The sequence below is a fragment of the Aptenodytes patagonicus genome, chromosome 22 (assembly GCF_965638725.1).
Source record: "Aptenodytes patagonicus chromosome 22, bAptPat1.pri.cur, whole genome shotgun sequence".
Taxonomy (NCBI): domain Eukaryota; kingdom Metazoa; phylum Chordata; class Aves; order Sphenisciformes; family Spheniscidae; genus Aptenodytes; species Aptenodytes patagonicus.
Genome location: NC_134970.1, coordinates 6,048,755 through 6,065,421, shown reverse-complemented (window position 1 = coordinate 6,065,421; position 16,667 = coordinate 6,048,755). Strand labels below are relative to the sequence as shown.

The 16,667-nt window shown below is 66.1% G+C and overlaps 3 protein-coding genes across 3 annotated transcripts; 2 read left to right on the top strand and 1 right to left on the bottom strand.

The window, feature by feature from the left end:
• Positions 1-424: 424 nt before the first annotated feature.
• GNAT2 (G protein subunit alpha transducin 2) lies at positions 425-10,436 on the bottom strand. Its single transcript, XM_076357947.1, has 10 exons — positions 10,389-10,436; positions 7,333-7,534; positions 6,295-6,337; positions 5,885-6,026; positions 5,524-5,681; positions 4,997-5,125; positions 4,623-4,752; positions 2,610-2,763; positions 1,994-2,199; positions 425-544 (listed from the first exon to the last, which is right to left on the bottom strand). The coding sequence occupies exons 1-9, from the start codon at positions 10,410-10,412 to the stop codon at positions 2,009-2,011; spliced, it is 1,173 nt and encodes a 390-aa protein (XP_076214062.1). The 5' UTR covers positions 10,413-10,436; the 3' UTR covers positions 425-544; positions 1,994-2,008.
• Positions 10,406-13,637, top strand: LOC143170220 (AMP deaminase 2-like). The gene is made up of 4 exons (XM_076358316.1): positions 10,406-10,540; positions 12,759-12,889; positions 13,114-13,244; positions 13,565-13,637. Exons 1-4 carry the CDS (start codon positions 10,471-10,473, stop codon positions 13,635-13,637), a joined length of 405 nt encoding a protein of 134 aa, XP_076214431.1. The 5' UTR covers positions 10,406-10,470.
• A 417-nt stretch (positions 13,638-14,054) lies between these two features.
• LOC143170219 (AMP deaminase 2-like) lies at positions 14,055-16,662 on the top strand (the record flags this gene model as incomplete). The annotated part of the gene is given in 10 exon segments (XM_076358314.1): positions 14,055-14,102; positions 14,255-14,365; positions 14,473-14,659; positions 14,754-14,895; positions 15,045-15,134; positions 15,431-15,560; positions 15,649-15,843; positions 16,030-16,161; positions 16,280-16,443; positions 16,575-16,662. Coding segments are annotated over 10 exon segments (1,287 nt in total), but the record flags the coding sequence as incomplete, so codon positions are not given.
• Positions 16,663-16,667: the final 5 nt, after the last annotated feature.

Genomic DNA, 16,667 nt, shown 5'->3' with positions numbered 1-16,667 from the left:
AACTTCGGGTTTGATTAATTCGCCGTCGATAAAAGGGAAGAAACCGGCTGCAGGGGGACGGGCAGGGGAGGAGGAGCGCCTGTCCCTGCCTCCCCCCCGGAGCCCTGCTGCTGGCTCTCCCCGAGCCCGTACGGCCCGCCTGCGGCAGGGTGGAACTACGATGGCTCGATGTTAATTATTATTTTATTTTTTTTTTTTTTCCCCCCTGGCTGGCGTACCGGGGACCCGCCTGCTCTTTGGTGTCAAACCACGCCAGGCCTCATTTATTAAACGCTGCCTTTCAGGCGCTGCAGAGAGCAGGGTTGTCTTTCTTTTTAAGGAGAGAAGAAGAAAACAAAAAAAAAGAGGAAACGGCCACGAAAGGGAGCAGGAAGTTCCGCTTCAGCCCCTTCCTCTTTTGGGCTTGAAAGTAGGGGGCTTGGTTGGGCAGGTCATAGAAAAAGTGGGGTCCGAGTAACTTTTTTTTTTTTTCTTTCTTTTTTTTGGTTAATCCTTTCGGCTCTGCTCAGCAGAACGGCGATGATAATTGAAGTCCTTTCCTCTTCTAGCGGGAAGGAAGAAAGAAGAGGGGGTTAAACGCTTCCGAGCAACGGCATTACGGTTGCGGTAGCGCGCCGCGCGGGAAGGGTGGGTTTAGAGAAGCAACTTCGCACTGCGCCGTGCTCGGTGATGGAGAAATTCATCAGCTTAAACGCTCCGACCCCCCCCCGCAGCGCCTTGCGTTCCCCTGCTGATCGACCCCTGCGGCTCTTGCGTGGCGCCCGCGACCTCGGGAGAGAAGGCAGGGCCTTCCCTGCCTCGCTGCCGCCCGGGGCACGGTATTGGCATTTCCCCTGGCGCGAGGAGCGGGTTCTCGGCCGAAGGCTTGCCGAGCGCTCTGCTTCGACACCGGCTTCGCTGGCGGCACGATGCAGAGCTGGCGGCCGAGGGCTTGCACCCCCCTGCGTCCTGCCGCAGCCCGCCTCTGCCTGCGGGGCAGCCGCCTCCCTGCCCGCTTTATTTTTCATTATTTTTCATTATTTTTCATTATTTTTCATTATTTTTCATTATTTTTCATTATTTTTCTTTATTTTTCTTTATTTTTCTTTATTTTTCTTTATTTTTCTTTATTTTTCTTTATTTTTCTTTATTTATTTTTTTTTTCTCCTTGCTTCTCTATTAATGTTCAGGGACAAGGGAAGCGCCGGAGGTTCCCTGAAAAAACGGAAGCGTCGAAGCCGGTGGCTGGGAGCTGCTCGGAAAGTGGGGAAGAAATTCCCGCCGCTGCCCGGGGCCAGCGAGCAAACGCAGGCGTAAGAATTGGGGTTACAAACCCTAATTACACCTTTATGGTGACGAGCTAAAAGGCCAGGTGAAGCGGAGGGCGGCAGGGGATTCCCGTGCCTTCTCCCCGCCGCGCTTGGGTATTGCTCGGGTTAGTCCCGTGAGCCGAGGCTGGGTAACAGCCTCCCGACCGGGTTGCAAACCAACGCGGCACCGGCGACCGTGTTGCGGCAAGAGGAGGCCCCGAGATGAAATGGTTTGAGCTTGCTCAGGCGCGTGATTTTGGGCTCTAATCTGCTCTTTTCATCCCCCTCCGCGTGCAGGGGTGCGAAGCAGCCTGGCAAAACGAGTTCGAAATAATAACCGGCCTAAGCCCACCCCGCCTTGGGAGGCTGCTGGGGAAGGGAACCGAACCCCACCGGAGCTCTGCACGGGGACACTGACCTTCCCCTGGGGCTGGCGGGACCCCGGCTGGGCCCCAACCCCCCCCCACATCCTCGCTAGTCCCAGCGCGTCCTCCCCTCCTCTGCCGGCGGCGATTTCCAGACCGTGTTGGATGGCAAAGCCTGGGGTGACCCGCGTCCCATCGCCCCGCAGAGCGGGATGGAGCGGGCTCTGCCGCATCCCCGTCCCCCTCCCCTTCCCCAGCCCTTTTTTTTTTTTTTTGTATTTTATTTTTTTTTTGTGGTAAAAGAACCGTTTCTCGTAACCGAAGCCTGCCGGGGCGTACCTGCCACCCAGATGCTCAGAAGAGGCCGCAGTCCTTGAGGTTCTCTTTGATGATGACATCCGTGACGGCGTCAAAGACGAATTTGACGTTCTGCGTGTCTGTGGCACAGGTCATGTGGCTGTAGATCTCCTTCACGTCCTTTCGCATGTTGAGATCAAGGAACTGGGTCTTGATGTAATTTCCCGCGTCTTCAAACGTGTTGGGACCTGCGGGGGGAGGAAACGATGCTGCTGCTGCTTGAGCTGCTCCCATGGGAGACGACCATCAGAGCCGGGCGAGGACCAGGGGATGCTTAAGGCTTGTTTTTAAGAGCTAGATCCGAAATCTCCCTCCGGAGGAGGAAGAGGAGGAGGAGAAGGGCTGGGTGGCAACCGCACCTAGCGAAGCAATTGGAAAAAAAGCCATTTTATCCCGTTTCAATCCTTCCAAACGCCTTCCTGAGGCCACGTCTGTCCTCTCCTCTGCTCCTACCTCCAGGGACCTGACTTGATCCCGGCATAACCCAAACCCGAGATGCCGCGTCTGCGCTGGGGCCACGCGACTCCCCGCCGGAGACCATGGTTTTGGGGTTTGGGGGGGGGGGGCAGGCTCGAGGAGGGGGAACGGACCGACTCACCGTCGTAATCCGGGAAGCAAATGCTGAGGTGGACTTTCTTGATCTTTTCCTCGAAAAGGTCCTTCTTGTTGAGGAAGAGGATGATGGACGTGGCGGCAAAGAACTTGTGGTTGCATATACTGTTGAATAGGTGCAGGGACTCGTGCATGCGGTTCTGCAAGCAAACAGGCTCGTTGGCACGAAGCCCCGGCGCTTATTTACGACCCGCTTTTGGCCGTTGCAGCCCCCCAAACCCCCCCCCCCCCCCCCAATTCCCCAGACGAGAGCTTTTCCCCGTGCTGCCGGGATATGCTCCTGTTTGCCGCAGCAGCAAATGGCTCTGCTGCCTGTCCCCTGCCTGTCCCCTGCCTGTCCCCTGCCTCTTGCCCATCCGAAAAGCCCCCGTGCCGAGGTGCGAGCAACCCGGCTAAATCCAGGTGGTGCTCAGGATGGGGAGCGGTGTTAAGCAGCTCCGGGCAGCGCGACGCTCCGATCTCTCCTTGCAGCTTCTGGGATGTTCGGAAATGATGGCTTACGGTGGGAAAATTATCCAGGGAAACCTCGCAGCCCTGCGGCACGGCTGCTGGAAGGTGTTCGGTGAGGGCGTCGAGCTGCCGTCCCCGTCATCTGGGCCGTGCTGCGGGATGCTTTTACCGGACTGCAGCCCCTGGCTGTTACCCGCAGCTTCGGAAAGGAGCGGGGGAAAGGAAAAGCTCCGGGTTTAAAGCAGTTTCTAGTTTGCTGCAGGGGCATCCTCGGGAGGACAAGGCTCCCTCCGGCTGCAGCTGAGTCCGACCGGGGGTTTTTGCTGCCCTGCTGACGGAAGGTAGGATCTCCTTCACCTTTGCGCGGCAGCGGGCAGGTTCTTCGGGGATGACAGGGATGTCCTGTCCAGATTCCTGTTGCAGCAGCTTTTCTGTATGGCTTCAGCGAGCCGGGCACCGCAGGGCCGGCTTTGGCCAAATCCTGCCCCATCCTGAGCGGGGGAAGCGTCACAGCCTCTCCTGAGGGCTTTGATGGGAAAGGTGCTCGCTCCTTCCCCCGTGTGCCTTAGGCGCGCTGCTGCTTCGCGGCTGAGGAAGGGGCTGCGTGCTCCTGCCCGGCTTTGGCAAGCCCCGCGGGTGGCAGAACCCGGCCCTGGCCCAGCTCCTGGCGAAGGCATTTGGACCCCAGAGCACCAGGGAGCATCCGCGGGACCGGCCGCGGTAGGAGATGCCAGCAAGGACGCTTTGCCCCAGTCCCCTAGGCCGGGGAGAAGGCAGCCTGCTTCTCCCGCTCCGCTCATCTTCACCCCTTATTTCTGCCGAGAAACGACCCATTTTGGGGCCGTCACGTTCCTTCTCTCCGGACCTCTGCCCTCGAAGCTGCTTTCCCCTGGCGCCGGGGCAGCGGCTCTGCCGGAGCATCCCACACCGGGCAGCCGGAGGACTTCGCTTCATGACCTTGTGCCATCCTTCCCCCCCGCTGCCACTTGCCGGGAGGGTGCAAGCTGTCCCTTATTGCCGCTTTTCTGCCCACCTTGGAGGGCACAGCGAGGCTAGAGGTGCCTCTGGGCGAGATTTTCCTTCATTGAGACCGCTTCGCGTCTCTTCCTCCCCTCCTGCGCCGGGGCCGGCTCCTTTGGGTTTGCCCGGGTGGTTTTCCTGTACCTGGAAGCGTTCCCCGGTGGGACGGTGCCTCTTGGGAAGAGGTCGGCGTCGGGAACTGCTTTGCCCGTGGCTGCTCGGAAGGACCAAGGGGGGGTTTCCTTGTGGGCAGCGGGGAGGGCAGACCCACGGCCCCATGACCTGCGTTTTGGCTTGGTTGGGCTGCTTGCGCCCCGGAGTAAGCGCTGACACCTTTACTGGGTGCAGCTGGGTGGGAGCCAGCTCCATCCCGCATCTCCCACCCCTTCCCTGCATCACCCAGACCATCAACCGGCACGAGGTGTTGGCCTCCCTCCCTCTGTAACCCACCCACCCCCCCAAGAGCACCCAGCTCCTCTCCCCCTCGGCTGCTGGGCTATTCCCAGGCACCTCCTGGACCCCCACCCACCACTTCGTCGTCCTCCACCAGCACCATGTCGTAGGCGCTCAGCGCCCCGCAGAAGATGATGCAGGTCACCCCCTCGAAGCAGTGGATCCACTTCTTGCGCTCCGATCTCTGCCCTCCCACGTCAAACATCCTGGGGAGGGGACAAGGACGGGGGAGGGTGTGCGTGTGACACATCTGGTCCTGCCGCCCCCCCCCCCCCCCGGTGTGATGGTCCCAGCTCCCTGTCCTCGGCGGTGTCAGGGATGTGGTGACCGACCATCCCTGGTCCAGGAGGGGTTGGTGGTCCCTGGAGCATCAGGTTCATCCCTCACCCCCTCCCCATGTTGGGGCTGGGGGGGGGGGGGGGGCGGGTCGTGGAGGGGCCACCCACCCACCTGAAATTCAGGTCTTTGACAGAGAACTTGGTCTCGATGATGCCCGTGGTCTTCACTCGGGATCGCAGCACGTCCTGCTCGTTGGGGAGGTAGTTGGGGGCCGTGATCCTGTCCAGCTGGTTCAGGTAACTGGGGGGGACAGGAGGGGATGTGACCCGCTGCTGAGGGGCTGCCCACGTCCTGCCCCCACCCCACCCCGACGGCTTTTTGGGGATGGCTGGGGGGGCTAAGCTCTGCCAAACGCTGGGACTCCAAGGCAGCGCCATCCCCGGGGGAGCTGGGGGGCTGCAGGGACGTTGGGTGGGGGGGGGGGGGGTACGACGGGGGGCTGCAGCCCACTGGCACCAGTGGGATGGAGGACGGCCCCGGTGGGATGGAGGACGGCGGCCACAGGGTATTCCCAGGATCAGGGAGGGGATTGATTTTGCCAGGTTGGGTGGGAAATGGCAATGAGCAGCCGGGGGGGGGGGGGTCCCCAGGCATGTCCCTGTCCCGTGTCCCCCCCCCAGGTTGGTGACCCCACTCACTACGCGGCTGAGTCGTTGAGCTGGTACTCGGCGGCTCGCTCGAAGCAAGCCTGGACCCCCCCATCCTTCCACAGCTTCTTGATGCAGGTGACCAGCTCAGGGGGCATGGTGCCCTCCTCGATGGAGTCGGCCAGGTTGAAGAGCTGCCGGCCATCATCCTGCAAGAGGGACCCTTCGCCACCGTCCCACCTGTGGCCCCTGTCCCCCAAAAAGCCCCCAGGGCTGGGCAGGGGGCTGGTGGAGGGGGGGGGGGGGCAGCACGGGGCTGCTACGGACCCCGGCTCTGGGGGCTCCCGGGCCCCACGTCCCTTCTGCCGGCGTGGCGGGTTTGGGGGGGATGGGGACGACCGCCCCGACTGACCGCGCAGGACGACTCGGCGTAGTCGATGCCCAGCGTGGACATGGCGCGGATGATGGCCAGGATGGACTGCAGGATGTTGCCGTAGATGATGGACTTGAACTCCATGCACTCCTCGGCTGTGTAGCCGTCCTGGTGGATGATCCTTGGGGGGGGGGGGGGGGGGTTGGGCAGAGCACAGCGGCCTCAGCCCCAAGCTGTGGCCTCCTGGGGTGCCCCCCCTCCCCTCCCAGCATCACCCCACCCTGGGAATCTGCAGGGTGCCACCGCCAGCATGACATGGCGGGGGGGGTGACCAGGGGGGTCCTGCCACCCCTGTGCCCTGGCTGGGACTGTCCAACCCTTGGGCTCATCCTGGTGACACCCCCCCACCCCCCCCAAATCTGGGTGCCTCGTCCTTGGGCTGTACTCACTTCATCTGCTTCACGATGGTGCTCTTGCCCGACTCTCCAGCCCCTGGAAAAGGGTGGGTGGACACCTTAGCGCTGGCCAGGGCAGGACAGACCACAGGCCTGACGCCACAGCGATGGGCACCGCGCGGGGACGGGAGCCGCTTTCCCTCCTGCTCCCGCCTCCCCCGGCCTCCTCCCCCCCCGGTGCCATCGTCCCCACGCCACCTCCTGTCACCCCTTGCTCTTGGAGCCGGACCACACCTCGGGGACCCCCTGGGGGTGGTGGGGACCCACTGGGCTGCCGGTCCCCGGGGTCCCACGCCTCCTGCCCGCCGCGGGCACCGCTGGCGATGGCTTCGGTGCTGTAAGCGGCTTAGGGCAGCACAGGAAGCCGCTTAGAATTAGGGTGCTAATCGCCTTGACCCCGGCCCCCCCACCTGGATAAGCCCCCGCTGCCGATCCCTGCCCTGCGGGACCCCGATGCCTCCCCGTGGGGTCACCCCGCTGCTCGAGCGGGGTGAGGGGGGTCCCCAGAGGGGCTGTCCCCTCCCGCCCTGCGCCCAGCGGCAGGGTTTTGGGGGTGTTGGTGGCAGGAGCTCCCCGGGGTCTCACTGACCCCCCTGGGATGTGCCGCAGCCTGGCCCAGGTGGGACCCGGTGTCCTGGTCCCTTCCCCGTCCCCACGCTGTCCCTTTCGTCCCTGCCACCCGTCTAGTCGCCACCAAGAGCCGATGCCACCCCGGCTCTTCCCAGGCGCAGCCCTGGGGGACATCCAGCCGGTGGGACAACCTCAACTCGCTAACGGCAAGTCATCAGGCTAACGAGGGCTAACGAGCTGCAGGGAAGGGGCTCTCCTTGGGACCAAGAAAGGCAGGGCACGAGGAGCTGATGGGGTTGGGGACTGCCTGCCCCCTGTCCCTGTCCCCTCTCCCTGGTTGCTTTTGCTCCCTGCCCATCCCCGGCAGCCGCAGCCCCCCCAGCATCAACGGGGTCCCTCGTGCCAGGTGGGGACAGGGGGACATCTCCCGCGTCCTCCCGGAGACATCCCCTCCACCCTTACCAAGCAAGAGCAACTTGACCGTCTTGGCCTCCTTATCCGCATCCTCCTGGAGCTTCTTCTCCAGCTCCTTGGACCTCTTGGCCATCTCCTTGTCCTCCGCGCTGGCCCCGCTCCCCATGTCCTCGTCTTCCTCCTTGAACACCTCAAGCTCCTCTAGGTCCCCGGGCTCTTCCAGCTCTCCGTGGGGAGCGGCGCACACACCCTGGGGGCGGGCGGTGGGTGATAGGAGGAGAAAGAAGAGCCCCGAAAAGCGGAGCCGGGTACCCACCGCCCCGACGTCAGGGTGCCCCACAGCAGGCAGAGTTTGGTGGCTCCTCGCGGGCCGGCTGCCCGCCGCTCTCTCCCTTAATTCCCCATGGATAACCTGATTTTTTTGGATCGTGGGATTTGGGACTTTTTATCTCGCCATGTGACCCAGGAAATCCAATTAGCCCAAGATGGCAAAGATTAGGGCTCAGGGGAAAAAAAAAGACGGAGCATCTCGGGAGGTGGGCACGGGGCTTTACGTAAGGGGGCAGGCAGCGGGCCACCCCCTGCCCGCGGGGGATGGGGACACCCTGTGTCCCCCGCGATGGCTCAGGGAGGGGGCGTGGGTTTGGGGCTCCCCCCCCCCCCCGTGTCCACGGTCTGTGTCCCCCTATGTTCTGGGTTGGCATTGGGGATGGGGTCAGCCCCCTGTTCATGTCCCCGTCCCTGTCCCGTCCCCCCCCCGGGAGCCACGGGGTCCCCGGGTGCCGCAGGGGCGGTGGCAGGGGGACGGCAGTGCTGGGGGATTCCTCCTGCGGAGGGGTAACGAGCCCCCTAATCCTGCCCTGCTGGGTGCCGCCCCTTGCCCTCCTGCTGCCCAAGCTCTTTAATGGGATCGTGCGCTCAGCCTTCCTCCTCCTCCTCCTCCTCCCCCTGGCTCAGCAGCCCTCTCCCCAGCCCAGCACCCTTCCCCCAGGCCAGCAGGACCACAGGGTCCCCCCCCACCCCGAGGGGGCAGGTGGGTGCCCTCACTTTGTCCTGCCGGGGCTGATTTTGGGCGCAGGGGTGGCACTGGGGCGGGGGGGGGGGGGGCACAGGCAGCCCCAGGCTGGGGTGTCAGGTCCCCCCAAAGGTGCTGCAGGTCCCCAGTATTTGGGTTTAAGGTCCCCTTAAATCCCTGCACCCCAACAGGGTCACTGGGGTCCTTATGTCCCCTTACCGGTGTCCCCATATCCCACTTGGCGTGTGTCCCCTCCCCAAGCCCCCCCCCCCGCCATCCCTGCCAGCCTTTGTGGCGTGGGGACAGTCTGTCCCCGCTGTCCCCGTGGACACAAAGCCCCTTCTGAGCCTCTAATGAACTTGGGGCTAACGAAGGGTGTCCAATTAAAATATCACACACACACACACACCCCCACACCCGGTGTCACGGGGAGGGGACGGACGGTGCTGGGGAGGGGACATGGCTTTCACCCGTAGCCCAGAGCTCAGGCTGGGGGTCCCCGCTGTCCCCCCCTCCCCGATGGCTGTTGTGGCCCCCCAGCCTGGCACAGAGTTGGCCCTGACGGGTGGTGTCGCCTCGCTGTCCCCTTTCCCCCTCCACGGGACAGCGGATGGGGTGGGGGACACACGGCCGGGGGGGACGGGCCCTGGCGGGTGGCATTCCCTCCGCTCCGGCAGCGGCTAAAAATACCCCCCTGCTCCAGTGCCGGATTAGGGGACTCGGCCGGGCGCTCGGCGGGGACGCAACCCGGCACCCACCCAAACGCCTCCCCGGCGCTCAAGGCCGCGGCACCAAGGGCCACCGGCACAGGTAGGGACGTAGGGGGACTGGGGGGGGGGGGGGGGGGGGGGGCGAGGGGCAGGGGTGTGTGTGACACAAGGATGTGGCACCCCCCAGACCCCGAGCAGTGGGGACCCAGCGGGGTCCTGCTCCTGGGGTGTGGGGGGGTCCCCTGTATGATGGTGCCCCCAGCTTGGCTGGGGGGTAAGGGGGGATTTGGAGGGGCTGGGGGGGGTCAGGCCCTGTGCTGTTACCTCATGGGGACATCCCCGGTGGGTGCTGAGGGCGCCCGGCCCCCCCTTGCAGGGTTCGGGGTGGGAGGGCTGGAGGGGGGTGTGAGTCCCTCTTTTGGGGTGCAGTACCCCATCCGAGGGGGGGATGCTCGTCTTGGAGGAGGCGATGCCCCATTTTGGGGGGTACTCAGTCGTTTGGGGGGGGGGTACAATGTCTAAGCGTAGGGGGGTGATGGCCCGTGTCGGGGGGCGCAGCACCCACCCTGGGGAGGGGGATGCCTGTCCTGGGGGCGAGGATGCCCGTCGGGGGGTGCAGTGCCCAGCCGGGGGTACAGAGCTGCCGCTGCAGGGTGCGGTGCCCCGACTCCGGCGGGGATGATGGCCATCTTGGGGGGTGTGTGTGTGTGTGGTACCCTGTCTTGGGGGGGCAATGCCTGTCTTGGGGGGGCACAATGCCCACCTCGGGGGGGGGTTGGTACCCTGCTGTTGGCGGGTGCCGCTGCCATTTTGGGGGGGTTCCAATACCATCTCTCAGGGGGGATGACACCCCCTCTATGGGGGGGTACGATGCCTGCCTGGGGGGGGCTGCGGCTCTCCCCGGGGGGGGGGCACTCAGCACCCGGGGCACACAGCACCCGCCTCGGGGCGAGGCCCCCCCCCACCCAGCGCCGCAGCAGGGCTGGTTGCTCCGACAACCTTCCTCCTCCTCCTCCTCCTCCTCCTCCTCGCCCACATCCTCCTCCCGCCCCATCCTCTTCCTCGGCCCGGCTTCCGGCCTGGCTCCGCCGGGGACTTTGGTCCAGCCCCGGGTTTCCTGCATCAATCATCAACCAGGGGAGGGAGCGGCAGCCATCGCTCGGCCCTGCCGCCCTGCTGCCGTAAGAGTCCCCGCCGGGGCCCCGGGGGCCCCCGCCGCCGCCGCCGCCACCGCCGCCAACCCCGCTACCACCACCGCCAACCCCGCTACCATCACCACCCCCGCTACCATCATCACCCCCGCCACCGCCGCCAACCCCTGTCACCATCGCCAACCCCGCCATCGCCAACCCCGTCTCCACCATCGCCAACCCCCTCACCACCATCGCCACCACCGCCACCATCGCCGCCACCTCCAACCCCGCCGCCACCAACCCCGCCACCGCCGCCCCAGGAGCCGTCATGTCCTCGGCTGCCCCGGCCAAGTACCCCTTCAAGAAGCGGGGCAGCCTGCAGGCCCCCAGCCCCGCAGGTGAGGCCCCCCCCCCTCCCCACTGCCACCACGGCTGGGGCTGCCCCCCGTCCCCCCCCCCCGCCCCCCTCCCCGGCAGGGTCCCGGCAGCCCACGGGGTGGTCCAGGCCGCTGGTCGTGCCAAGCCCCGGGGGCGCGATGCTGCGGTGTGAGGGGGCCTGGTGTGGGTGCTACAGGGGGGGTCGGGGGGGCTGTCTAGGGGGAGGGGGAAAAGTGCTGGGTTGCTGCTTGGGGGTGCTTTGGGGTGGCATGGCCATCACCGTGGCGTCCGGGCTGCTCAGCGGGCCCTCCCGCTGCCGGGGGCTGAGGGATGCCAGCGGTATTGGGGTGTCCTGTGTGTCCCCCCCTCCGGCAGAGTGGGCTGGGGGGGCCTCTGCGACGGAGCAGTGGCGCAGCGGGTGGTGTGTTCCGGGAAGGAGGAGGAGGAGGAGCGGGGAGGGGGGGGGGAGCGCTGGGGCTGGGGGGGGGTGTGGGGTGGTGGGACCTGCGCGGGGGGGGGGGTCAGGGTGCTGGTGTTGGGGGGGGGCGGCTTCATGTGTCGTCCCGTGGGCGGTCTCGGCTGGCACCGCGGCTGGGGGTCGCGTGGCACTGGGTGCTCGTGGGGGTCTGGTGGCACGGGGGGATGGTGGCACGGGGTGGGTGATGTGGCACCTTGCGGCTGGCACCCGGCTGGCACTGCTGCTGGTGGGGGGCTGGGGGTGCCATCGGCCACGGGTGGCACAGGGTGGCAAGCGTGTCCCGGTGGCACAGGGCACCGCGGGTGGCACGGGGTGGCACAGGGCATGTCCCGGTGGCACAGGACACCCTGGGTGTCACTGTGCATCAGCCATGCCCTGGGTGATGCGCTGCCGGCCATATCCCGGGTGACACCGGTGCCATCCCTACCCTGGGTGACACAGGCACCAGCCCTGCCGGGGTGCCACCGGCTACCACCGCCGCCCGGTGAGGGTGGGCACCCACAGGTACCTCCGTGGTGGGGAAACTGAGGCAGGGGAGAGGGCGGCTTCGGCTGAAATGCTCTTGCACGTGCGTGTGCACCGGGGGGGGGGGGGTGCCGGGCAGTGAAGCACCCCCTGCCTCAGTTTCCCCACCCCAGATCTTAGCAACGAGCAGGGTGATGCACCCAGTTTGGGTGATGCGGGGAGGATGCGCTACGGGGGCAAATGGGGTGGGGCGCTCGTGGAGGGGGGGGGGGGGCCCAGGACGCCTGGGTTCGCCCCCCAAGCTGTGCTGGGTGGGTGGGGGGCTCTTACTGGTGGCCCCAGTTTAACCGGCGCGGCCTGATTTCCAGTGCCCGCCCCCCCCCCCAGCCGGGTCTATGGTGGGGTTTGGCAATGAGGGTGGTGGGTGCGGGGGGTGCAGAGGAGGGTGTTGGCACCGGGGGGGGGGTGTCCCCTGACGCCGGGGGGGTGCTGGGAGGGGGGCCAGGTCGGGCTCTCCCCCCCCCCCCCCCCGGCTGCGCCCTCTCCCTCCCCTGCGCTGCCGGCGCAGCCTCGCTGCGCTCCGCGGACCGGGCGTGCGGCGGGGGGGGGTCCCCGGCAACACCCCCCCGGCCCGGCGGCCCCAGCGCAGGTAGGAGCCGGGGATGCTCCGGGGAGGGGGGGGGGGCCGGGGGGTTTTGGGGGCAACGGGGTTTGTTTGCCGGGGGGGGGGTGGTGGTGGTGCGTTGCCTCCCCTCCCTCCCAGTTTGGGGGTGCCCCCCCCCCCGTGCTGGATTTCGCGCTGGATTGGGGGGGGGGGCAGGATGGATGGGGCAGGAGGATGGACGGGGCGGGGGGGGGCAGCGCTGGCTTTTTGGGGGGGCAGACAGAGGAACAGGGGGTGGTGGTGGATGGAACAGCCTGGCTGCGGGAAGGGGAGGGGGGTGTGTGTGTGGTGGGGGCACCCCAGCGTCCTGCCCCCCCCCCCGCCGGGGGGGGTCATGCCCCCCACCCCCGAGCCCCTCGTTCACTAACGCTGCTGGCTCCTTACACCCCCCGATTGGGGCCGGCAGCCCCCCTCAGTACACCGGGGGGGGCGAGGGCAGAGGGGGGGGTCCCTCCTGCATTTGAGCTGCCTCAGTTTCCCCATCACCACTTCGGGGACCAGGATCCCAGTTCTGGGGGGGGGGGGGGGCTGTGGAGGGGCTGAGTGACCCCTCCCTGCCCGGGAGAGGGGGGGGGGTGGGGTTCGGGCCCCCCCCCCCTCCCCCCAGCTCACTCTGTCCTGGTGTCTGCAGAGTTGCGGGGCGGGCCGGGGTCCCGGCCCCTGCAGTCGGCGCGTTCCCTGCCCGGGACCCCCCATTGCCTGAAGCATTTCCCCGTCGACCTGCGCACCTCCATGGACGGCAAATACAAGGAGATCGCGGAGGTGGGGTCCCGTGCACCAAGTTCGCCAGGTCTCAGGGGTTCGGGGTGGGGTGGGTGGGGTCTCACCTCCATCCTTCCCCCTCCCATCCTCTCCCACCCACCACCCCAAACCCTCCTCCCCCCCGCCTTTCCAGCTCAGCTAGGGAGGGAACCCCCGCGGCCGTTCCCCTCCCAACCCCGTGGGCTGAGACCGGGCACAGCTCATGACAGGGACGATCCGGGCAGGAGCTGTTCTGCCGCTCGCTGGCCGAGAGCGAGATGCGGACGGCGCCCTACGAGTTCCCGGAGGAGAGCCCCATCGAGCAGCTGGAGGAGCGGCGGCAACGCCTCGAACGCCAGATCAGCCAGGACGTCAAGTAAGCCGGGGGGGGGGGGGGGGGGGGGGGAGTCGTGTGTCCCCCCCCTCCATGGGACGGGGTCCCCGCATGGGGACGGGCCACCACCACCCACCCCGGGTGCCCCGGAGGGGCTGTCGGTCCTCTGTGCCAGCTCTGTGTCCTCTCTCCCGTGGGTGTTGCGCTTGGTGTCCCTTTTTAATTTATTTTTTCTGGTTTCTGTGTGTTTCTTGTTGTTTTCGGCATTAACGGGGTGTTTTCTCTCCCTGGCCCCTCTCTCCCCCCCTCCTTGTCCCGGCTGTCCCGTCCCCCCCGCCCCGCCGCTGCCTGCTTGTCCCCAGACTTGAGCCCGACATTTTGCTCAGAGCCAAACAGGACTTCTTGAAAATTGACAGTGCCACGGACTTACAGTGAGTGTCCGGCTCGGTGCCACCGGCCGGGGACACGGGGCGGGATATCGGGGACACCCCCCCCCCAGGCCCCGCTCTAACCTGGCCTCCCCCCACCGCTCCCCCAAGCACAGAGCCGAAAGGGCCCAGCCTGGCCGCTCTCGCTGGCACTGAAGGGGTTAATGCACCCAGGGGGCTTTAGGGGCAGGGGGTTTGGGGTGAGCTGGGGGGCTCCCAGCCCCGCTGGTGGCGCAGGGTCCCATCCTGGCCCTGTCGCCCCCACAGACGAGGGGGTCCGATGCTGCGTGTCCTCTTCCCTCCTGTCTCCGCTTGGGATTTGTCTCTGTCACGAGTTATTTCATTCTCTGTCCTCCCCCCCCCCCCACTTTTCGTTGTGCTCGTGTGGGGCTGGGGGGATGTGTCGGGGGGGGGAGGGAGGGCGATGCCACCGCCAGCGGGGACGTGGGTGGCACCCAGCTGCCCGAACCTGGTGATGGCATCCCTGGCGACAACGTCACCCTCCTGCCACCCCGGGGCTGGACGCAGTCCCCGGGGCGGGTGCTGGTGCTGCTCCCCGGGGGGACGCGGGGGTGCGGGGATGAGCCGCGTCCTCGTCTCACCAGCCACCGTCTGTACCCACAGGCTCTTCAAGAGCAGAGCGAGGACCTGGTGGACCACGTCCCCAAGGAGCGGGAGGCGCTGCTGGAGCGGGAGTTCCAGCGGGTCACCATCTCCGGGGAGGAGAAATGCGGGGTGAGCCTCCCCCCCCACCACCCACCCACCCACCAAGGCTGGGTCAGGGTCTTCAGGGTGTCAACCCCCGCCTTGGGGTTGGTTTATTTTGGTGTCCCCCTGCCCAGGTGCCCTTCACGGACCTTCTGGATGCGGCCAAGAGCGTGGTGAAGGCGTTGTTCCTACGGGAGAAGTACATGGGGTTGTCGCTGCAGAGCTTCTGCAAAACCACCGCCCGGTACCTGCAGGAGCTCTCCGAGAAACCCCTGGAGACCCGCGGCTACGAGGAAGTGCCCGAGACCCCCGTGGCCGCTGGTGAGCATGGGGTGATGGGGTCCTCATGCTGGGATGAGGTGCCGGAGGGGCTTTGGGGGAGCCGTCTGATGTCTCGGGTGTCTCCCGGCCGCAGATGCCCCCGTGCACCCCCCGTTTGCGGAGCAGCACCCCTACGAGACGTGGGACCCCCAGACCATGCCGGTAGATCTGGGCTTTGGGCTGAAGATGGTGGATGGCGTGGTGCACGTCTACACCAAGCAGGACCTCACCGACAAGTGAGTCACGGGGCCGGGGGCGGGGGGGTGGGGGGGCAGTCGCTCACTGGTGTGATGAGTTTGCTGGGGGGCTGCGGTGGGTGGCACGGGGGACAAGGGGAGTCTGCTGGGCCCTGTCGCCACATGTGACCCACCTGTGTCCCCCCCAGGAGCACGGAGCTGGACCTGCCGTACCCTGACCTGCAGGAGTTCATTGCTGACATGAATTTCCTCATGGCTTTGATCATCAACGGGCCCATGTGAGGAGAAGGGTCCCACCATGGGGGTGTCCTGGGGGGGGTCCCACCATGGGGGTGTCTTGGGGGGGGACAGAACCTTGGGGACAGCACCAGAGGACATGGTGGTGGCTATGACACGTGGTACTGGTGCAGCTCCCACGTCCGTGCATCCGTCCTTGCCCGTGGTCACCACGCACAGGGAGGGGGGTCCGAGAATCCAGAGCCGCGTCCCCTCATCCTGGTGGGCACCAGCCTTCCGGGGCTGGATGTTTCTCCTCCTCTCCCCCAAACTGACGCCCCCTCCCCACCTCGGGCAGCAAATCCTTCTGCTACCGCCGGCTGCAGTACCTGAGCTCCAAGTTCCAGATGCATGTGCTGCTCAACGAGATGAAGGAGCTGGCGGCCCAGAAGAAGGTGCCCCACCGCGACTTCTACAACATCCGCAAGGTACCCGCTGGCTCGTGCTGGGGGGTCCTGGCTTGACTGGGGAGCACCTGGAGGCTCTCAGGGCTGAGCATCACCTCCGGCCGCGCAGGTGGACACCCACATCCACGCCTCGTCCTGCATGAACCAGAAGCATCTCCTGCGCTTCATCAAGCGGGCCATGAAGAAGCACCTGGATGAAATTGTCCATGTGGAGAAGGGCAAGGAGCAGACGCTCAAGGAGGTCTTCGAGACGATGAACCTCACCGCCTACGACCTGAGCGTGGACACGCTGGACGTCCACGCGGTACGGGGCATACCCCCAAATCCTGGAGATGAGCGGGGCCCCCAGCCCATCTCTGGCCCGAGTGGGGGATCTTCTCCAGGGGTTGTCCCAGGGTGGGGTGGGGGATGCCGGGGGCTCTGGATAGGGATCTTGCGGTGGCTCTGGGGTGATGAGGGGTCTCAGCTCACATCTGCGTCCCTCTGCCAGGACCGCAACACCTTCCACCGCTTCGACAAGTTCAACGCCAAGTACAACCCCATCGGCGAGTCCATCCTGCGGGAGATCTTCATCAAGACAGACAACCGCGTCTCGGGGAAGTACTTCGCCCACATCATCAAGGTGAGCGGCCCTGATGGGTGACTCTCCACATCTCCCTCCCTCTGATGCCCACAGTGGCAATGCCACCCACGTCCCCCTTCCCGGTGGCCGAGGGGTGACACTTGCCCCTCCCCGGCAGGAGGTGATGTCCGACCTGGAGGAGAGCAAGTACCAAAACGCCGAGCTGCGGCTCTCCATCTACGGGCGCTCCCGGGACGAGTGGGACAAGCTGGCCCGCTGGGCCGTCAACCACCGTGTCCACTCCAACAACGTCCGCTGGCTCGTGCAGGTGCCTCGGCTCTTGTGAGTAACGGGGGGGCAGATACCCTCAGCTGGGGCCATGTCCTGGGTGGGAAGACCAAGGACACCCCACTGATGGCTGGGGTGGGGTGGGATGGGACACCCGTCTCTGAGGGGGGTCCGTCCTTCTGCAGTGATGTCTACCGGACAAAGAAGCAGTTGGCCAACTTCCAGGAGATGCTGGAGAACATCTTCCTGCCCCTCTACGAGGCCACCGTCCACTCCCG